The sequence below is a fragment of the Drosophila rhopaloa genome, unplaced genomic scaffold, assembly GCF_018152115.1.
Source record: "Drosophila rhopaloa isolate 14029-0021.01 unplaced genomic scaffold, ASM1815211v1 contig_167, whole genome shotgun sequence".
NCBI classification, from domain to species: Eukaryota; Metazoa; Arthropoda; class Insecta; order Diptera; family Drosophilidae; genus Drosophila; species Drosophila rhopaloa.
The window spans coordinates 10,071,679-10,094,154 of NW_025335047.1; the positions used below are offsets into that span (position 1 = coordinate 10,071,679).

General features: G+C 38.7%; 6 protein-coding genes across 7 annotated transcripts; 4 read left to right on the plus strand and 2 right to left on the minus strand.

Moving 5' to 3' along the window:
• Positions 1–903: 903 nt before the first annotated feature.
• On the plus strand, positions 904–4,339 carry LOC108037033 (intraflagellar transport protein 56). Its single transcript, XM_044458599.1, has 5 exons — positions 904–963; positions 1,026–1,190; positions 2,655–3,539; positions 3,623–4,083; positions 4,141–4,339. The coding sequence occupies exons 1-5, from the start codon at positions 961–963 to the stop codon at positions 4,337–4,339; spliced, it is 1,713 nt and encodes a 570-aa protein (XP_044314534.1). The 5' UTR covers positions 904–960.
• LOC123037521 lies at positions 1,569–1,865 on the minus strand. Its single transcript, XM_044458600.1, has one exon. It carries the CDS (start codon positions 1,863–1,865, stop codon positions 1,662–1,664), a length of 204 nt encoding a protein of 67 aa, XP_044314535.1. The 3' UTR covers positions 1,569–1,661.
• A 2,823-nt stretch (positions 4,340–7,162) lies between the features above and the next one.
• LOC108037055 lies at positions 7,163–8,556 on the plus strand. The gene has a single exon (XM_017113508.2). It carries the CDS (start codon positions 7,282–7,284, stop codon positions 8,413–8,415), a length of 1,134 nt encoding a protein of 377 aa, XP_016968997.1. The 5' UTR covers positions 7,163–7,281; the 3' UTR covers positions 8,416–8,556.
• Positions 8,557–15,851: 7,295 nt separating this feature from the next.
• On the plus strand, positions 15,852–17,604 carry LOC108037179 (protein FAM114A2). Its single transcript, XM_017113700.2, has 2 exons — positions 15,852–16,930; positions 17,110–17,604. The coding sequence occupies exons 1-2, from the start codon at positions 15,912–15,914 to the stop codon at positions 17,495–17,497; spliced, it is 1,407 nt and encodes a 468-aa protein (XP_016969189.2). The 5' UTR covers positions 15,852–15,911; the 3' UTR covers positions 17,498–17,604.
• A 126-nt stretch (positions 17,605–17,730) lies between these two features.
• LOC108037199 (uroporphyrinogen-III synthase) lies at positions 17,731–18,832 on the plus strand. The gene has a single exon (XM_017113722.1). It carries the CDS (start codon positions 17,935–17,937, stop codon positions 18,694–18,696), a length of 762 nt encoding a protein of 253 aa, XP_016969211.1. The 5' UTR covers positions 17,731–17,934; the 3' UTR covers positions 18,697–18,832.
• A 91-nt stretch (positions 18,833–18,923) lies between these two features.
• On the minus strand, positions 18,924–22,463 carry LOC108037164 (rootletin). Of its 2 annotated transcripts, XM_017113680.2 has the most exons (10): positions 22,373–22,463; positions 21,729–22,302; positions 21,448–21,670; positions 21,201–21,383; positions 20,595–20,987; positions 20,034–20,534; positions 19,894–19,968; positions 19,590–19,826; positions 19,305–19,532; positions 18,924–19,243 (listed from the first exon to the last, which is right to left on the minus strand). In XM_017113680.2, exons 2-10 carry the CDS (start codon positions 22,292–22,294, stop codon positions 19,157–19,159), a joined length of 2,493 nt encoding a protein of 830 aa, XP_016969169.1. In that variant the 5' UTR covers positions 22,295–22,302; positions 22,373–22,463; the 3' UTR covers positions 18,924–19,156. The 2 variants fall into 2 exon arrangements, with proteins under 2 accessions (XP_016969169.1, XP_016969177.1); XM_017113688.2 differs by lacking the exon at positions 22,373–22,463 and having other exon boundaries at positions 21,729–22,308.
• Positions 22,464–22,476: the final 13 nt, after the last annotated feature.

Consider the following 22,476-nt stretch of genomic DNA (forward strand, 5'->3'; position numbering starts at 1 on the left):
GTGTCAGCAAAGTTGAAGAAAAATAAGAGAATTTCCAAAGCATTCTAGGCGTCTAGATTGACGCATGCATTTCAGGCTGGAGGCAGCCTGCATATTTATGATTCGTGTGCGTCTTATAAATAAAGAAAATGGCAAAATGAAAATGCAAATGCAAAAACATAAGGACTGTGGAACTGTGTCAACAATGCGTGCCATAAGTCTACCTTCATTTCCAAGTTGTGTGCCACAATCCGACCAAAGTCTTCTTACAGCATTTGCATGCAATAAACATTTGGGAAAATAACGAGCAGCAAATACTCTTGACCTCTTAGCTATTAAAACACACAACCTGACAGAAACCAATTTATTTAAGTATTTTTTTTTTAGTAATTAAAATTCAAATAAAAAATTGGTAAAGAAACTATTTACACAGTGTTACTTTGATGTTTTTACATTGTGTTCGGGTTCCAAAATGTTCCTCCCCGTCAGCGTTTTTGAAAAAATGTAGCCAATGTTGGAAAAATTATGATTTTATAATTTTTGATGCATTTTTTTTTCAATAAATTTTCCAACTTCTTTATTTATTTCCGAGCAACTTTTTTAACGGAGTTATCAGCAAGGGAATGGGACTACATGATAAATAGAGTATTTGCTGACATCAGCAGGACAAGTGAAGAAGGCATCAGCAGAATTAAGGGTGGCCGTTCTGCCGGATCAACAGTTGGTTGCTGCTCACAGTCACAGTTAAGGGTAAGGATAAGGGATAGAGTTACACTCACAGATCCTGGAGGGTGCCTGTTGAAAGCAGTGAGGCATGGTCGAACTGCTTTATCGACGCTATGTAGGTTGCCAAGCGACCGTAACCAAGCGTTCCAAGCTGAAAACAGAAAACAGAAAACGCAAAACACAAGACCAAAACACTGAGGAGCCAGCAAGGCGTAAGGAGTGAAAATCCCGGGAAAAAGAAAAGACTCTGAAAAGATGGTAAGAAATGTGGCTGAAAAAATGTTGTCAAATACTCCGGAGATACTTATGCCCTTGCCCAGATACTTTCACGCGGAAAAACCGACTCGGCGAGCTCGAGGAACGCCAGCGGAGGACCTGGCAGTGGACTCGGAGTCGGCAGGCAGGCGAGGAAGGCCCCGGCACCGGCCTCCCTGGAGGATTTCATCATCAAGCGGGACTACACGGGTGCCAGAGCATTCCTGGAGGTGCGTAAGGATTATTATGGCAGAGTGTTGCATTAAATTTGGTAAACAGTTGCAGAGAAATCCTAAAACTAGGTTGGATTTAGTTCTTCAAAATTAGCCTACTTAATATTGTGATTTAACGTTTCGCTACACAATTGCATGCCTTTCAGCTCAAAGAACTTGATTATTAGAGTTCACTGTTTCCCAGTCACGGTATCTTTTATTGTGGCCTTACTCGATTTATAGTTAGTGGTTATTTTTATTTAGATGGTTTTTAACTTAGCATCATTTTTATGACCACACGAAAAATTGTATAACGCTGATAACTGGTTTGGTATATGAGAAAGAAAAAAACACCATAAACATAAAAACTTAAAACCAATTTTTTTATTAAATTAACTTCTAAAGCAACAGAGCTGTTCTCCACCATCCGCACAATAAGTTATTCAGCTCGGTTTCGGGTTTGTGGAAATTACTTAGCGAAAGCGAAAGTTATTTATCTAAAACTAGCTTCGAAAGTAAATCATCGACAGGAACTGCAGGGGCATCTTCAGGGAATTGATCTTTGAAATTAAGACAAAGTTCTGTATCACTTGTTTCATCGAGACATTTGAGAAATGAAGGGGATTCAGGATCCGCCTTAACGACAACAACTAACGCGATTAGTATGAACACAAACAGAGCAAAGAACTTCATGGTAGGAGATCACTATGCAATCTGACTGTATGCCAGCTTCTTTTATACCAGTTTTGTAGACGCTGCTGTTGGCCTAGACTCGTTTTTGAATTTCTTATTAATTAATGACGCGTATAATTTTGCATCTTTTAGTCCGAATACATTAATCGACTTACGTTTTCGATAGCAAGCATTCATTTCTGAAATATTTCTCATCAAACGCCTACTGAAAAACCTGACAGTTTTAAATTAAATCCATGATATTTAACTCTTAAGGGTCAAAGACATTTAAGCATTGTTCACTGATAATTGCTTTTGTGCTACCACATAGCATAATATTAGTTATACCAAATACAAACTTGCTTATGAATGCTCAAATCGACCTGTTTTATATCTGCAGTTGCCCCAGACTTGTTTTTTGATTAGCTAATTTTTGCATTTAACTTTTCGATTTTTATTATACCCAGCTTTTATTAGTCACTATTAGATAAGTGACGTACAATTTTGTGATTATAATCAGTCATAAATAATAATAAATAAAATGATGGTAAAAAGAAGATAGTTGTCATTTCTTAAGTTATTGTAACAAATGTCTTTGTTTATTGGAGCAAAGCTTTAATTAGGCACATCATATTTTTAAATTTGTTTGTACCTAACTTTAATAATAATAAAAACGATTGAGAACCTATATATTTTTGTAATAAATGAAATTCTATTAATCAAGTATGAATACTACTAAACTTTTCCTATACCAACATTCACATATTTTAAATATCTTATTTAAATATCTTATTTGGTTATCCATTATAGTACGCCAACGATGATGAGGACGAGGAGGAGGGTGCTCATGGACCCAAGCAGAGTCAGGTGGATCAGTGGATTGCCTTTTGCAATTTCCATCTGGGTGACTACCACCAGGCACTCGCTCAGTACAAGAGCATTCATCAGAGTTCCCCGAGTGCCGATGGCAAAGTGGATCTTAACCTGGCCGTCTGCATGTTCTACTTGGGCCTGTACGAGGAGGCCCAGCAACTGATGGCCAATGCGGCTGACAACCCGTTGAAGCAGCGACTTCTCTTCCACTTGGCCCACAAATTGGGAAACGAGGAGGAGTGGAGCCAGTTGCAGGAGGAGCTGCAGGACTCTTCGAGTTTGGAGCAACAACTCAGCCTGGCCTCCATGCACTATATGCGGGCCCATTACCAGGAGGCCATCGATGTGTACAAGCGGGTTTTGGTGGACAACAAGGACTACCAGGCCATAAACGTGTACTTGGCCTTGTGTTTCTATAAGCTGGACTATTACGACATGTCCCAGGAGGTGCTGGACGTCTATCTCAGTCAGCATGGTGACAGCACCATTGCCATAAACCTAAAGGCCTGCAATCGTTTTCGGTTGTTCAACGGTCGAGTTGCTGAACAGGAAATCAAGAACATAGCCGATAATGGCACTTTTGGTGCGGATCTTCTGCGCCACAACCTGGTGGTTTTCCGGAATGGCGAAGGAGCTCTACGTGTCCTGCCGGGACTACTTAATATCATTCCGGAGGCTCGTTTGAATCTGGCTATATACTATCTCAAGCAAGGAGATGTCCAGGAGGCACATGCTCTGATGAAGGAATTGCAGCCCACATCGCCGCATGAGTACATTCTCAAAGGTGTGGTGCACGCTGCACTGGGGCAACAACTGGGATCGGTAAGCAAATAGATTTGCTGCCCTATAATAAATATATTTATGAAATTGATTAAATTTTTAAAATTTCCTATAAATGCTTCCAGAAAGAGCACATCAAGACAGCCCAGCAGAACCTTCACTTAGTGGGAAGTTCGGCCACAGAATGTGATACAATTCCGGGTCGTCAGAGTATGGCATCGGCATTTTTCCTCTACGAACAGTTTGAGGAGGTGCTGGTGTACATGAACTCCATTCGCAGTTACTTTGTGAACGACGATGTGTTCAACTACAACTTTGCCCAGGCGAAATGCGCCACGGGATATTACAAGGAGGCGGAGGAGCTGCTAATGCAGATCTCTGATATGGACATAAAGAATCAGCACACCTACTGCATGATCCTGGCCAAGTGTCACATTCACTGCGGTCATCCGGAGTTGGCATGGAATGTGTTCATCACGAGGGACACAAATGCAGAGGCGTTTATCCTGCTGCAATTGATTGCCAATGAGTGCTACAGATGTGCCGAGTTCTGGGTGGCAGCCAAGGCCTTTGATATGCTCGAAAAGTAAGTTGAGTTTTAGATGGAATATAGGCCCTATTATTAATATACTTTATTATATAGGCTTGATCCCAGTCCGGAGAATTGGGAGGGCAAGCGGGGAGCCTGTGCCGGAGTTTTGTTCGCCTTGTCCACCAAGGCTCAACGAGGTCGTCCTGGCGGAGGAATTTCAGAGGTCATTGGACTTTTACGCGACTCATCAAACTCACAAGCAGAGGCCATGATTAAAACCATAAGAAAGCACATAAATAGCTTTAAATAATTTAGGTTGAATGATAACTATTTCATGCAATTTATAAAAATTTATAAAGTCACAATTTTGTTATGAATGATAAAGTACATAAAATGAAAACTTAATAAAGAGATATTAGTTTTTCAATCCAAATAGATTGAATTAATTAATTTACCACTGTTCTTCAGAATGAATATTATTAAGTAATATTATAGTATAAACATAATTATTATAAATTAGTTGATACTATTTTATCTAATTTTACTGATTGACTATCGAATCAAACAAATACATGCAAAGCTCTTATTCAATTTAAATAATCAAAGTTAATTTGGTTGACCACATTTCAGGACAAGGCAAATTTGACTTAAGGAGCTCTTCTCAAATTAGTCGACTGAAAAATTATACTAATTTATTTACAATTGGCCTGCCAGCACTTTTCGCAACATTACTGATTAATTTGCGGCACACACGCCCATCATTTGTATCCGCAAAACACTTCGGCTAAATTTGATAGAAATTTGATCAAGGAAATTGAGGCCGGAATTTCAAAAGTTATGCCAGCCACTGTCCACTTAATAAATAAGGCGCAACAACTTTCAAAAACTAATTGATAATTAATGAAATAAAATCCCGTCTTCATCTTTTGTTGCCTCTGACGCTGCCAACGAAATTCTCAGCTCAATTTAATTCCCTTGAGAGGCAATTATGCCTGAAAAGTGGCCCCCTCCATCACCCCCCTCCAGCCCCTATCGTATCATAGCTTTCTTTGCCTGCAGTTTGCTTTTGTTCAATTTGCTGGCCATTTCGCCTGCAGGCCAGAGGATCCAAATTCAGACCCAGAAACAGCAACAGAAACAGAAACTGAGCCCCAGCAGTAAATGGGAGAAACGCATAATTAATGCGATTAGCACAAAATGCGAAAGTGTGACAGCAATAACAACAATGCGACAATGATAATAGCAAAAAGGAAACTACTCTTTCAAAATCAGCAAACTATACATACCCTTTAACCTTCTTTATTGAAATCTCAATACCTTAAATGGTCTGGAAAACTAAGTCACTACAACAAATTATATTTGAAATTTGTAACACAACGCTAGACAATTGTAAACTTTTTAAATATGTGTGAATAATTTGAATTTGATTAGTTAAAGTCGGAAATAAATATATAAATATTAAAATAAAAATAAGAAATATTTGAAATACAATTTTAAATCTAAGATTATTATTTGAAAAAATGGCTCTGCTCTCGCTTAATAATTTTTTTTTTATTTACATGTATTTAAAAATTATTAAAGCTAAGACTAATAATACACAGTAGGTACAAAATTAGAACTCATCATCAAACATTTTTGTTTGTTAACTTAAACAAACTTAAAACAATAAGGACATAATTGTAGTTAATTTTCTGTTAAATGTCAAACTAAACTTAAGAATACCCAGTTAATGTTCGATTTTAATTCTATAAAAATGTGTTAATGATATTCCAGCCAGTCCAATATTCGGTAGGATTCCTTTCGGGACAACGCACCACTCTTATTTAGGGTCAGGTCATGGTACTTAAGTGGCTGGCGATGGCTCAGCAAACCAGCGGAAATGTGTCGCAGCCATTTTGCCTAATTGGCTTTGCTTTGCTACACCAACAAAAATTAGTTGAGAGATAAACCGGAAATGGCGCAGCATTGAGCTAAATATATTGTAATGTATATCTACAGATTTCGCTTGGATTTTTTTGTCGTTTTGGCAACACTTTTGCTAATTAGTTGGACAAATATTTAAACAAAAGCTGAGTTGAAAACTTTAAGGCCAAAGCGGCTGGCATTTTTCACCGATGAATTTTTGTTCTCAAAAAACTTTTGGCTGACTATAAATCAGCTGAGTCCCCTCTGCCCGACCATCCGCTCTTAACAATTCCATTACAAAAATTAAAAGTAAATGCAAAGAGGACTTTCCCAAACAAGACCAAAAAAAGTGGAAAACCGGCAAGAAAATAGTTATTAAATATTTCTTTGGCTCAATTTCTGAGCAAACTTTTACCAGCACCTGCAAATAAATGAAAAGAAATATTCACCACCCAAAAGAAGGCACCCAGAAGTGGTTCCTGATAAAATATTGTATATATATTCTTAATCTACAATTTTTCTAGAGCCTTACCGATACCTTTTTAAGCAATTGATTTTAATTATGCTTGATTACCCAAAAGTATTACCCAAAGTAACCCAAAGAATTTCAAATACTTTTCTTAAGCAAATAAACTTTTAAATTCCATTAGGTGCACTCAATTTTGTAGCCACCTCTTTCTTACTTAAAGCTATAAATATAGGCGCAGTGGGTAATTAAACTGGGCTTAGCAGAACTTTAATGGGAGCTTTAAGTTAAAGTTATGAGAAATATCTAGAGATAGTTTGGAAAAGTGGAAAAGCGAGAAAAATAAATAAACGCTTGAGCCAATGCTTGGAATTTAAAGGAATATTTCTTAAGGTTTGCTTCCTTGCAGAGTTTTATAAGAACAAAATCTTTTTAAAATAATTAGTTAAACAAATTAACCATATTTTATCATATACAAAATAAACATCTTTTGTAAAAATATAATCTTTGAGTAAAAGCCATTGCCAAGGCAGCACAAATCTTGGTTCAACACTCTCTTCTAATGCCTAATATATGCACAGACTGTTCAAACCTCAAGGTTATCTGCATGATTAACGATTTGGCGAAAGAAAAAATTTGATATAAACTTTGCAGACGGTAGAAAAAACCTGGCCACAGGCCAATGGAATTATAACGAAATCAAATTTGAAGGAGGCCGTGAGTAAAGTGTTTGAACTCAAATGTCCAGTCTCTGGCCACAACTGTACTCCAACTCAAATTGAACGTACACAAATTGATCTCGACAAAAGCGTAGAAGTTAAATTTATAAAGTTTAATATTTTGATTCTGTAAATTCGTGTAAGAATATACAATAGATAAATATGAGTTCGGATGAGATTAAGTTGGAGGCTGCTTATGAGCATTTGATGGAGGAGAACATCAAAAGCCAGTTGGAGAAAAATGGAACAATGGCGGTACTTCGGAGTGAAATGCACGTAAAGGTCCTTCAGATGATGCGGGGCCAGCAGGATGTGATCAGAAAACAATCTCTAATGGGTGGATCAGCCAACCTATCCGAAGATCAGAGTCTGATCAAGCTAATCAATCAGCTGGTTATGGAGTTCTTTCATTGGTTCGGCTACAGGCACACCCTGGAAACATTTCGCATGGAGACGGGTGAGAGTGTGGCCAATCGCAGTGAAATGGAGCAAAGTCTTTTCATCACACCCGACTCGAAGGATATTCCCCTTCTGGCTCAACTAATCATGCGCGACTGGAAATTGAGTCCGGATAATGTGGTTGGCAAAAGGGTGGTTCAACTGCCGGATCCGGGAAATTCCATGTCGCAACGTTGCCGCAAGTTAAGAGAGGAACTCGAAGCCCAGCGAGCCCAAAAGGAAATCAAACAGGAGAAGCTAGTTCAATACAATCGAAAACTCATTAAAAATGATCCACTGAAAAGACCCATCACAGTGAAGATGACCAAAACTCCACCTCGATCATTCAAGAAAGAAAGTTCGAAGGTGTGCTTGGATAGCTCTGAATCCGATATCCTAGAATCGGATTACAGCGAGGAAGAGTCGGAGGATAGTGATGCTTACAAGGACATACCCGACAGACAGTTCTATATCGAGGACTTGCCACCTGAAGGTAAATATGCCCCAGGTCGTGGTGAAGAAGGACCCTACGATGCCAAGCAAAGACAGGCCGATAGTCTATTTGAGCAATATAAGCGCGGAATTAGTGCCGACAATATTCCAAGTTCATCCAAAAAACCCACAACACCGAATAGACCAAGAAATCTACCGACTGAAGGGTCAGATTCATGGAATGAATCTTCGCTGCGAGGCAAGAACAAAGTCTCCCAATGGAATTACCCCAGAAAAATACAACATCGTGGCAAAAACGGCATTAAGTCTGAGGATGAACCTCTTTTGGCTGTCGCCAAACCCAAATGCCCCGATACCCAAATAGGAGAAATCAATTTGGACAGCGATGATAGCTACGATGAGTGATCAAAAACTGCAGACCCTCCAACTAATCCGAGTTTAATTTAAATTTACGAGGTATACTCCAGTCATATTCAGATTCCTGGTAAATTTATAGTTTTTTACTAGAATCTATTATTTTACCTAAGTAACAATACTTTTTGGCTGTATTTTTTGTTAATAAAATATATATTTAAATTTATAACGTAAGTTTAATTTTTGGGCTGTTACTTATAAAATAGTTAACCAATTAAGGTGCGGATTTGGCTTCCTCGTCGATATTTCAACCAGAATAATTTACTTCTCTGCCGTGCAATTAATTACTGCTGGAATTTCCTGTAGCAAACTGGTTCTTCTATTTAATATTCGAACCACATGCCCGAACATGCCTTTTGGGGTAATGGAGAAAGTAAAACCGAGATGAAGAGGTCGATTAGGGTATAGCGTGCATTGTGTTACATCATTATAATTGAAATCAATATCCCCCAGATGATAGCTCGAATGGGGGAAATGCAGTAGTCGCAAAGCGGATGCCGCCTGTCAATTGGTTTGCATTAATATGGCGTGCGAGTCTTAACACCATTAATTACAACGGCAATGAGTCAATATTATGACAGTTGCAACTGTGACCCCGACAACAAAGGGAAGCAGTTGGAGGTGACCCAAACCAAAGTAACACCGAGGACATCTTCAATCAATTAATTAGGCCTATTGGGGATATCAGGAGGTCTCTGACCCTTTAAAGTATTCCAGCTCATTTGATTGATTTTATGCAGATGGTGAAAGGTATACACAGCCCTATTGACAATCCCACAACCAAAGAGATAGATGTGTTGACTGAACACAACCAACCTACAAAATGTCTTCAGGTGGGGTACTTTAAGGTATGGTGATAAACAGTTACAGGAAATTCTGCCTGCACACACTGGAAAAATCTATTAATATTTATACTCTGCAGTTCCAGAAAAAAATAAGAAAAATCGTAGCTTAGAGTTCCCTAGGATCTTTATTTTGTTGTCTAATTTTTTAAAACAAAAATTTAAAAATTAGAAGAGAATTTAATTATTAATGGCTTTCCTATAAGTCAATATAATGATCATGAATTTAATTAAAATTTTATTTTTTATCTGTACTCATGTAATTAAATTTAATTAAATTTAAACAGATGAATCTAAATTTAGTTAAATTTAAATAATTGAAAAAGTATCAAATATATATTTAATGAAATAACTCCCCTTTTTGTTTCGCATTGGATTTACCATACCTAGTGTGCGTACTCGTTTTCCCTTTATTGCCTTTACATCCTCCAACTTCCTCCACTTCATCAAACCCACAGAAGGCACTCAGAAATATGGCCAGTATAAACGATGGCCAACTGGTGGCACGATAAACCATGGTAAGCATTTGTGCAGTCAGTATCCATGTCTCTACGTAGTACGTACATATATATCCACATGGCCCATATCAATAACCTGTGCGGAGCGTACGAAAAATGCAATTTTAATTAGCCAGACGTGCGACAAACGCACGTAGAACGCATAACCGCAAGATGGTGCTGCAATTAGGCGAACCCATCCGAATCCGTGGCCATTCCCCGGATTTCCCAGTCCCAGTCGCAGTCGCAGTCCCAGTCCCCAGATCCAGTCACTCAGCCATCGGCTACGTGCTGCTGTGCCAAACAAAATTATGTGGCCAAATGTTCGCGACAGGAGAAGTGGAAGCAGGTTGACTGGCCATGGCCAAATTACTTTATCGATTTGCCTGGTACTCGTACATTTGTACAATTCGGCTTGTTGCATACATTACCCGCCGAATGACGTGGGAGGATGTGGATGTGGATGTAAATGGACGAAGGGATTGGGGATCCAAAGAGCAGCCAGCTGGATGACCACGCTAACGAGCCTCATTAGTGGCATGCGTGGCATTGGTGGCATCATTCCGTTCTGCTCGTTGACATTCGAAAACCGCCAGGAACGTGATTTCTTACGGGATTCAGGACAGTAATGATTGTCAAGTGGCGAAAGATTGAAGAACAATTCGGAAAGGGAAAGGGTAGATAATTTCATAATCCATAATCTTTAACCAGAACCAAATTTAAAAGTTTAAAAAAAATGTAATGTAAATCATAGCTAATGATATTAAATCATAGCTTAATATCATAAGCTTAATATCATAAGCTATGATTTAATATCATCATTGATTTAATATCATTGTATGCAGTACATTTTTGTAATCTGCTAACTTTTAAGCTTTGTGGCTGTTCTGCATTAAAATTTTGATTCAAGTTTGTCCCAGCCCTTAATAATTAAATTCATTCAAATAAATTAGTTTTGCCAGTTAAGCCACAAACAAAAGTAATTACGCTCACTTTAACTTTACCTACCAAACTAATCCCATTTAAAACCTAATCGAGTTTAAGCCCTGTTAAGAAAGGAGGCAGAGAAACAGCTTAGATTTAAGTAAATTTCAAAAATTATAAACTTCCGATGCGTTTCAAAGAACATAAAATAAATTGCCTCAGTCAGATAATGCTCACATGGCGTATGTGTAATATTTCTGGTCAGTTATCTGGCCTCAGCTCCAGCAGGACTGCCCAATGATTTGCGGTTTTATTCGAGGTCGGAGGACGAAGGGCTGCATGGGAAAAGCTTATGAAAATTTGTTCGGCTGGCCCACATTGTTTACAGCAATTTTATTGTGGCCAAGTTTCGACTATCATCCTGTGGCTTCTGCCTTAGTCGACATATAAATGTTAAATCCAAATGACAACGCCCACACAAGCTAACACACAGGGGCGGAAACGAAAGGCAGTTGAACATTTGTGGTACCAAACCTTGATGAGTTGACGAAAACTGAAAGAAACCGAATATCGTGGACAGGGGTTATCATCGAAAACTTAATCACACTTGAAGTAAACACTGGCTGTACAGTGTGCGACATAACGACCTGGTTGCAGTGAAGCGGAAAACGCATTTTAGTGGTTTTTAATGCGAAAGCAATTTGAAAAGTTTGCCTTTAGCCGAAAAAGTTGTAACGATAAGGAAACATGTTGGATTGAGGCGATGGGGTTTGCCATGGAAATGTATTATTGTAGCATTGTGGCTAATTAGACATAACCACAATCCCACTTTTCCTAAAAACAACGAGCATTACCGATGATAAGAGGAATAAATAATGTACACAACAATCTCAAATGGATAACAAATTACATATTGTTGTTAATTTAACCTTTATTTCAAATTGGCTATAAATGTAAGGGATAAAATGTTAATTGACAATAAAACATATTTAAAATACTTTCAATGTTATGGTTTTACATTAATTTGATTTTATACAAAAACCAATAAAAATGTATGTTAACTTTTAATGAATTTCAAAAAAAGTATTTATTCCTTAAAGTATAAGCCTTGTAGGTGCACAAAATTTAATATTAAATAGTTTCACGTGGACCCTCAATTAGGGTTGCTATTTATAACAGATTTTATCGACACTCCTTGAAACTATTACATAAACTGGGCCCGAGTCGACTAAAAGTAATAAGCTTACGACCACTCAGTGAATATAAATACCACCGGCAGGTGTCATTTCCCACACAGCCCAATTTAAGCAGATCATATATCGCCGTATTGGCAATAATATCTGATTTTCTGAGGATTATCTTAACAGGGGCGGCAATCAAACGAGTGCAATTGCTGCGAATAACGTTTTGGTGCGAATTGGCAGGTCTGAGAAGCTCGCTTCCTTTCTTCCAGTTTATTTCAGCCGGTTGTCTATTAAGTTTTCCATTACAGTAGATAGCGATCAGGACACGCCTCCACGGCAAACACTTCGCCCCCCGTCCACAAATACATGGGCACATGTGGGGTAACTTCAAACGTAAATCGAATGAAAGGCCCAAAGTAAAAGCAGTTACCAATAGCTAAAGACGTCAAGCCTTCCAGACCCAGTTTCTCAAACACATCTGAGAAAGTAAGTGTGAGCGAAGGTCCTGGCGAATGCAGTCAGAGTACGTGTGTGTGTGTGTGGGTGGGTTGTGCCATGACAACAATGGCATTTTGATACTTTTGTATGAGATTTAATGAAATTTGAATCCTTTTGTTGAGTGGAATGACAACAGCAAGGAAGCTGTTGTAGATGCCGAAGGAGAAAATGGGAGAAGTGCCAGGAAGCAAGACGAAGGACGAGAAGAACAAGAAGCATTCGCCTGTGGGCAAGATTCGTGGGACTACACTGCGAGAATTGAATTGTTGATTCTTAGAAGCAATGAAAAAATAAATTAGATTGGTCGATAAGGATCGACTTAAACATAAATATAGGTATACCTGGATTGTAAAATATATTTAATACCTCCCATCTGGTATTCCACATATCTTTTTTTAATAAAAAAATAAAATTTTACCGCACTTAAATATCGGAAACTCGCTTACTTTAAGCTTTAAAATGTTAAATATTTTAATTTACAAATTCATTAAAATACAATATATTTTTCAAACTTTCTACGATATATTTCTCTCAGTGCCTTCAATATTCATGTAGTTAAAGTATCTGCGTAAGTGTGTTGGTATCTATAAGTATAGATAAATGTGTACATTTTGGGTGTCTTACAACAATAGTAAAACAATCTTCTTAATGCACACTTTGGCCTAAAGGAATTTTTCCACTTGTAAAGCGATCCTTGTAGGACAGAGATATGTGTTCCGGGTCCGGATTCCATCACACCAACCTCCCCCTGAACCACCTCATCAGCATCGTCAATTTGGCATGGTGCGTGTATTTATAGATGGCAGAATATATATTGACAGAGAAACATGTTAATAAACAGCTGGAAGTTTGGTTTATTGTCATCGGCAAAAGTCTTCACAAAGAAACATCAAGTCGATGGGAATAAAATTTGAGCTGACACACGTACTGAGACAATATGCTCGGGGGAACTTGCCAAAAGGGTTCTCTTGTTTGTCCGGGGTTTGGCGGAGGTATCAATAACATTGTTGTCCTGGGGAAAAAGTGGGTTGCAAAGTGGGTGCCACAACAACGTGGCTCCTCTCCAGATATTAGTCGCCTGACAAAGATGTCAGTTGGCAGCCAAGGAAGATGTGCGTGAGTTTGTGTGATGGAGCTCCATCTATGTTTGTCATCTCCTCGGGGTTCTTGTTTGCCCATAGTTAAAACAAATTTTCAAGTTTAATTTTGTGTTGCAACTACATTGTATGGGTATTTTGGGTTGACACATTCTGTATTATATGAGAAGGAATATTAAAGCAAAGTTCTGGGTGTCACTAAAATCTCTAGTGGTTTGAAATCACTAATTGAGGTCGATTTGTACAGATAAATATGATATATATAAGAATATAAGAAACAAACCAGATTATACCGTATTAGCTTAAAGTTGTGACGTTTGTTATTGTTAGGTCTTTTTTAATTAAATAACTCAATTATTAACCTATCCAGATCTGTATCTGTAATTATTACCTGTTCTTATTGTTATAATCTTCATTGTTGTACCTCTTCTTGCGACTCTCCAGATAAATTTCAATACCCATTTGTCTTGACTCACCCATAAGAAAACCTATCTGTTGAAAAATTACATTTAATTTTTGGTTCTGATAAAACACTGAACATGCTATTAGCTGTCGCAAGTTTAGTGTCCCACTTAAAGGTAATTTTGCTGTTATATTTAAAGGCATATAAAGGTATTCCATTACTTAACTGACATTTTAGCGGTTTTTGGTTTTGCGGAACTAGTGTTCTTTTCCAAGATTTTAATTAAAAAATTACTCATATCGCAGAGGGAGTTGCGCTATCTCCCACCTATCTGCTCGTTGCTGCGGAAGATAAATTTCCCGGCTTGACGAAATATTCATGTGGTTTCTTGCTGGAAAACCTCTTGGCAGCCCAGGACCAAAAGTGTGCAGCAAGTTTATGAAAATTCCTTGTTTATGCGAAAGGTGTGTGCGTGCGAAAATTGTGTTGGTTTGTTAATTTTGCGCTGCTTCAACGTTGCTGTCAAAGTTATATGCTGGTTAGCTCAGCTAGTAAAACTTTTCGGTTTTTGGCCAAATGAATGTACATTTGTATACGTGCTTGTGTGATTTTCTAATTTATGAGCCCAGTTAGATGTGGCACAATGCTGGCAGGACCAAAAAGTTCAACCAAAAACGCGTTTTAATCGAAAACTTAAATAGAAATCATAAAAAAAAAAAAAAAAAGGGGAAAAAATGTGTTTTAAAAATTGTTTTAATAACAAAATGCAATGTGTTTTTGTAATTGAATATGGGAGAAAACATATCAATCCCTTGCAAGTTGTCAAATATCATATTCCAAAGATATTAAATTTTACAAATGCAAACAAATGAAAAATTTATGAAATACCATTTAATTAAAACTTATTGTCAATATAAAAGTGAGTGGTCACTGTAATTTGCAATATGTGTACACATGTCCTATGGACAAACAACTTCAACAAGTAGCCCAACAAAACAAGACCAAGCCAAACAATAATATTTGCATTTTATTCCAAATTAGAATACAAATTCCCATCTTATCGAAATAGGAAATAAACGAAGGCCATGAAAAAGTTGGATTTACGGGGAAAACAGGTGCCTAAGTACGGGAAAAGCTCTGCAGGCGCACACACACGCCACATTTGTTTGGTATTTGGCAGCTTAAATATTTCACAAACTAATATCAATTCAATTTGTATGCATTGACAACAGTGTGCGTGAGTGTATCTATGTGGGTGTCTTGTTGAGGTGGTGTGCGAAAGAATTTCGGCAGCATCCCGAATTATTTATGCTTTCCTAATAAGAGCAAAAGCCAAATGACACCATGGTAACCCACGTCTATGTATTGACAATCTAGGAAGTTCAAGATTAAAAATGTTTTTGTTTTAAGCATTCTAATGATGATTTCTAGAATTCTTTAATATGAACAACGTTTATTTAACCTAAAATGTGACTCTTTAATTACCACAATCTTTATAATATACATATACAATCTAATTGGAGGCTGAAATGTCCAAATTTGGTTCGAGAAATGCAATTTTTCTTTTATGGTCAGCCTTTTTATGTAAAACATTTGTCTTAACAACGATTCTATTTCTTTTCTTAGAAGAAAAGTAGTTAGATTATTTATATTTATAAATCTGTTTACAACAAGGATAAATTTATGGTAAACAGTTGTGTCACGGAAAATGTATTGTCAAAGATTACAGAACTACCAAATATTCAAAGTAACATAACATCATCGAGAGAGGTTGTAGTTGTGGTAAGTATTAACATTAGAAGTCGAATTTACCTTTTCTTCTTTATATAATGTAATATTTACTCTTGTTTATTTATTTATATTTCGTACATTTTACAAAGCTTAAAAATAATGATTTTCAAATACCGATAACCGCGCCAAAGTTATCGCCTAGTCAAAATGTTGGCAGCCTGATATGTAACAGCTGTGTTTCTGCAGCGAGTTGGCAGCTCCAGCAAACCAATTCTAAAATTCTACGTGGAGCAGAAAATCCAGAGCAAATAATGTCCAAAAACCCGAAAAAGGATGATGAGAGTGGCAACGACTGGGCTCAGAGCGACGAGGACGACAATTGGGACGACTGGGGCGACGATGATGACAAGTTTGTCCATGTGGAGAAGGAGCAGCCGCTGGAGGAGAAAGTCTCGAGCATAAACGACGCAAAAGCAGAGGTGGAGACTCGAGAAAAGCAGGAAACTCCAAGAGTTCCAACGACCGCAGCCACCGCCTCATCATCCTGGGGTCTCTGGGGCGGGAAACTGAGCTCCGTGCTGAGTACGGCCACCGAAGGATTGGGCACCATAACGACACAAGTGAACCAGGGCCTAAATCAAATCATAGGAGTGCCCGATCCCGAGGAACTCGCTCGCATCAATGTAGCAGAAAAGGCCGAAGCGGCGGAAAAAGCTGCCAAGGAGCCCGCACAGAAAGAGGACAAAACTCCAGAGAAAAATCTCGAAGACGAAAACGAATCCTCGCCCGCTTTTGGCCTGGGTTTCGTCACCAATCTGGGCTCCAAGGTGCTCAACACCGGACTGGACACGCTCGAAGGCATTGGCAAAAAGACCATGACCATCCTGCAGGACAACGATCCCAAGCTGATGCACAAGAGAAAGCTGCTCGGCCTGGACGCCAACTCTCCCAATCTGAGTGCCGTGCTGTTGGAGGCGAAAAAGGATGCCGACCAAATGGAGCAATCCCTGCAGCAACTGCAGCTGGAAAAGCAGAAGGCGCAGCTACGCTTCGAGGTCCTTTTTGAGAACTACTGCGGCCTGGTGCACTTCGAGGCACTGGAAATCCTGTCCAGAGAGTCTCGCCTCAAGCTGGACACCCTTCTGGATGCTGTCAGTGGGAATGCCCTGGCCGAACTGCAGGAGACCATAAACGAGGTGAAGGAGCTGCTCGACATGGAAGAACTGGATGTGGAGAGCGAAGGAGACTACGAGTCGCAGGAGCTAAACGAGCGACTAGCTGACACCATTAAGGATGCCGAGCTGGGAATTCAATTCGATGACATAGCAAAGTGGGTATTATTTAATTAAGGATACGCCACATTCTCTATTTCAAATTCAAACAAATGTTTTGTGAAACAATCGGACCGATAACGTACTACAAAAGATTACTTTTTGAATACAGAAGTGTTGGAAGTATTCTTAATTTAAATCAAAATGGTATAAATAATTCCCAAAATCCCCTTTTCAGACAGTGGACGCAGTCCCTTGATTGGCTCAACTCCGAGGAGGCCTCTTCCGGCGATCTGGAGCAGGCGTATGCCAAGAGCATCCATGCTTTGAGCGAAGCGTGTGCCCTGGAGATGTGTAAGCTACACAAGATCGCCGAGCTCCTGCTGGTGAAGTCACATCACAGCACTGCCAACGAGGTGGACGGCGTGGTCAATATCTGCCAGCAGTTCAACGGGCACCTCCAAGGACTTAGCCACCGATTCGCCGCCGTTCTGAGCAGCAAACCGGAACCGGAAGAGGCCAAAGCCCGGGTTAGCACATTCTTTTCGGAAATGCTATCTGCCGTTCAGTTCATCGAGAAGGCGTACAGACTATTCACTCCCATTCTGCAAATGGGAGCTGTTTAGACGGATTTAATTCTATTTGTTATACTTGCTAATTTTACGATTGCTTGGTCTATGTCTTAAACTCACTTGTTTTCTATATAAATGCATACAAATTATAAAAGATTGCATATGCTTGTGATAACATTCCAGAAATTTAGAGATTTATTAGTGGGGAGAAAAAAATAGTATAAATTGAATTTGAATACCCTTTCTGGATAAATATCTGTATTTATATTAAAGTTTAATTAATATGAATCCATTTTAAATTTATAGACAGGGAATACAATCGCACTGTATTTATCAAACAACTTTTTAAAAAAGATTCATGATAAGCGCAGCGATAGTTTTCAAACATTGTATGTTCAATTCCTTTACGATTCAAACGGTCAACAAATCGATCGCAACAAACAAAATATAAATTTTCCATTTAACTTAAACGAATACATTTTATTTGCACAATGGGAGAGCGTAATAAGCGTCCAGTTATCCTGCTGAAGGTCCCATCCTCTGATGATTTTTATGGATCGGCATTGCGCAGCCATAATCTAGATCCCATTTTCATTGCTCCCTCACATTTTGTGTTCAAGAATTTAAAGCAGTTGCAGGCGAAGCTGCAGGAGCCCCACAGATATGCCGGGATTATATTTGCTGCCCCTCGATGTGTACAGGCGGTTAACGAGGCCCTCGACAAGGCGCCTCTTCCCAGTTGCTGGCGACCCTTGCACAATTACGCCTTGGGTAAAAACACCCACAGCTCGGCTTGGTTCACATTGCAAAACCTGCCAACTTTGGGCGATCACGCGGTGAATGCAAACAATCTGTGCGATTTGATCGTGGAAACTTTCGGACCCAAAAGGGATCTTCCGTTGCTAATGCCCTGTGGCAATGGTGTTGGTCAGACGCTGCGCCTCCGGTTGGTGGCCCAGGGGTTCCGAGTGGATGCCTGCGAGGTGTACGAGAGTCGGTCGCATCCAGAGTTTGTCAATCAGATGCGCCATGCCCTCAAGTTTAAGCGAATGGAGACGATCGTCTTCTTTGGACCCTCCAGCGTCCGTAGTGCCTTGGAGTTCTTCGAGAGTTTCAAGGTATCGCTCAAGGATCGCAAAATGATAGCCGTGGGAAGTGGTACCAGAAAGGCAATGGAAGATGCCGGCATTCAGGCAGATGCCGTAGTTGATGCGGCTGACGTGGACCATCTCATAAAGGTTATCAAATCCTAGTTCAGAAGAGAATTATTTTTTCCGTGTTGTTTTTACGTTTTTACTTTTGGTATGATTTCAAAATCTGTTAAGTGTTTAGTGTTTTCAATGTAAACCAAGCCATGACGAGTTTTATCAGAAATTCAATTTAATCGGATAAAATCCGTACATTCTTCCAACAAAAAAGCAAGGAATTCAAAATTTATAATGGTTTTATTTTAAAACTATTAAACTGCATCTAGTAAACACAATGAAAATTATTTCGCGTATTATTTTTTATATGAATATATCGAATATTACGTAGTTACTTAGCACTTAGTTACCAAATTAAGGTAATTCAATAGATAGAAAAGTATTTTCTTAAAAAATACTTGCAGGATACAAGTATTTAAAGAATAGTTTTTAAATGATAACGAAAGTTCTAAATTCATTTCTCCACTCAGTATCCTTACATTTATCTGGTATTAAGTGGTTAACTTGCTTAATTAGATTTCTTCAAAATGTCGAACAGATCTTCCTGTTGCGGTTTAACCACAGCAGACAGTTTATGGTTTTTATAGCTTAAAACCTGTAACAATAAATTAATATCAATTAATTTGGGTAACCTCGGATCCATACTGAATACTTACAGGCTGGTCATCCTCGCTTTCAAAGTCTGACAAATGTATTGCACCAATTTGTCGCTGATGACCGAACATAGTTTTTGAAGAGCTCGGCAAATCATCGTTTGAATCCGGTTGCACTTTTTTTGGAGTGCTTTGTGTTTTGGAGGTTTCCATGGCATCCTGGAGTTTAGAAGTCGATAATTGTGTGGGCACATTGTGAGCTGATTTGGCACTCCGATTAGCGCTTACAAGCTGTTACAATAAGCTCAATACGATTATCAGTTTTGTAATCATCATATAAATACCTACCGGCTGCCCATCCTCGCTTTGAAAGCTTGTCGAATGTCCGGTGGTTATCCCTTGTTCACCAGCATTACGTTTTTTTGAAGAGCCCGGCAAATGAACGTTCTTTTTCGGTGGAGCATTTTTTTTCGTGTTTTGGATTTTAGAACCCTGTAAGGATGTGTCCACATCCACTTTGTGAACTGGTTGGTCGATTAAACTGTTAATTCGATTCATTTTGAATTTAAGTACGGCCATTTCATTCTATCGACATATTAATATTTGGTATTAACGGATTATTGTATGCAAAGGAATAACCTAATAGACTTACGTTCTGTTCGCGTTCCAATTCAAGCATTTCGGATTCTTTATTTTTAATTTCCATCTGCATTTCAGATAACTTTTTCTGTTACAAAAATTATAGAATTAATATTATCAGTGCACTGGGTTTTCTCATCCTTTAAACCTTACCTGAAGGCGAATCTCCTGGGAATTCAGCTCTTGTGTGAATTTCAACTTAGCTGCCGATAATTCAGTGGTGATTTTCTCCTTCTCATCCTGTACCTTTGCAAATAAAATTTCAAGCTTTTCATGATCAATCGCCAAACGTTGCATGTTCGTTTGCTCAGCTTTCAACATTCCATCACTTTGAACGAGTGCAGCTTTAAGTGCTTGAGTTTCATCAGCATTGCGCAGACTTTCTGCCTCAAATTTAGATGTCATGATCTCGATTTGATTACTTAGCTGTTGCTGCTGTCGTTCTATTTCTTTTTCATAGCTATTAGTTTTCATTTGCAGTTCATTGCAAAGCTCCTCCTGCTTTTTACGCTGCAACTCCATTTCATTAAGCTTTCCTTGAAGTTCGGCGACCTTCAGATGGTTTTCCTTTTGTAGTTCGTCACTGCTGTTCTTAAGCTGTGTAAAGTCAAGTGACCCCTTAGCCAATAGAGCTTTTAGCTCCAGAAGAGCAGTCTAATAAGATACAGTTATTAAATATAAGAAAAGAAAAATGATGTGTATTATTGAACCCACCTCGTGAGCATTCGTGTGATCCTTTATGTCTTGTGAGTGTTTTAATTTAGTTTCACACAATTCATTATAATAAGATTCGTTGATATTAACCAGCTCGCTCAGTCTTTCCGTCGTTTTCTTAAGTTCGTCATTAAGGGACACATTGTTTCTTTCCCTTTCATCCACAATAGTTTTTAATATATTTATCTCATTTAAAGCTAGTTCAAGATCTTTTACGGCTTGATCAGTCAATCGCTGCTGCTCCAGACAGTTATTTTCGCTGCATTCTAACTCACTTACGAGTTTAGACAAAACCTTTTTGTTTTCAGAAGAGAGCTGTTTAATGCGCTCTTCAGCTTCCACGCCGGCAATATTCTTTTCATTTAGCTCGGTCGACAGCTGTGAAATGTTAGCCTGTAAAAAATAAGTCAGAGTAGTCAGTAACATAAGATAAAATGTGTGTGAAAAGACTTATGACGCTAGCAAGATAAGATGTTACTGATGTTTATTTAAAAAACAGGATGAGATATGAATGTATAGAGCGGGTTATCCATTTAAATAACACAAGTGTTCTGAATTTTCGATATTTAATGTAAAGAAACAATTTAAAACCCTAATAAAACATACCTCACAAAGTTCTTTTTCTGCAGTCATAGCTTCAAATGTTATCTTAAGACCTTCAAACTCCTCTGTGATTTCATTATTGTACTTCATCAACTCAGTGTTTATGACTTTTGACCTTTCCAGTTCAATCTTAAAGTTGTTGATAACGCCAGCCAGTTCACGATTGGTTTGTTGCAAATTCTTCAGCTGCAAAAAAATATATATTTGTGGAGAAGGTTTCAATTTTACTCAAGATCGGGGATCCTCTTACGTCGAGATCCCGTGTAGCAATTCGAGACTGAGCGGCTTTAAGGTCTGTATTTTGCTTTGTTACACACGCTTTAATGATCCCCAGCTCCTTATCGTATTTTTTCTCACAGCTGGTATACTCTTGGTTGATTTTCGTATACTTTTTGATGTTCTCTGCGTTCTTCTCTTGCTGCTCCAAAAGATCTTTTTTCAAGCCAGACAACTCCCGCTCCGTGTTAGCCAACCTGAAAGAAAGTTTTGACTGGAGCTATCCACATACTTTACCAAAATGTCAAGCCTTACTTTTTCTTTAGGTTAAGATTTTCAGAATTTTTCTTCGATGAGTCCAACATGTTGGCCTGCATTTTACTGGCCATGATAAAGCCCTCCCTTTTAAGATTTATGAGCGAATCGTTGTGCTTCTCCATAAAGCTATCCAGTATTATTCCAGTACCGGGCGACAATTTTTGGATATCTTTCCACAATTTTGTCGGGCTTTTAGACGACCTCTTCAACATTTTTTTCGGTGCCTCCGTGGATACTGGTGGCGTAATTTTTCCCGGGTTTACTTTGGGTTTCTCCACGGACTTTGTTTTGGCTGCGTCAATTATTGGTGCACCGAAGCGAGGCGTCCTATTTGACGCCTCATTTGTTGAAGGCTCGGTGCGGTGATGCTTATTTGGCGCCTTTAGTTTAGAAAACTTTTTAAGTAGCGCAGGATTTTCAGGAGTTGGGGATTTTGGAAACTCTGCTGCCATTGCGGTGGGGATTTGAATATTCTTTTTATCGGAAACTGTACTTTTCTTGGGTGCTTTTGCTGGAACTGAACCCGCCAACGGATCGGCTGCTCTTTTCTTTGCCCCCGCCATTGCTCCTTCTAAGTCAGGACCAAAATTTATGTTGCGGATAATGGAGTACATTGCTAAAAATATAGAGGGCATACTTACCAGAATTATTTTCTCAACTTCTTTTAATGAACTGAAATTCGGGGAAAAGCGCCCTCTCGTCAAAAACAACGGTAAACTTTAGCCAGAGCTGGCTCAACCACACA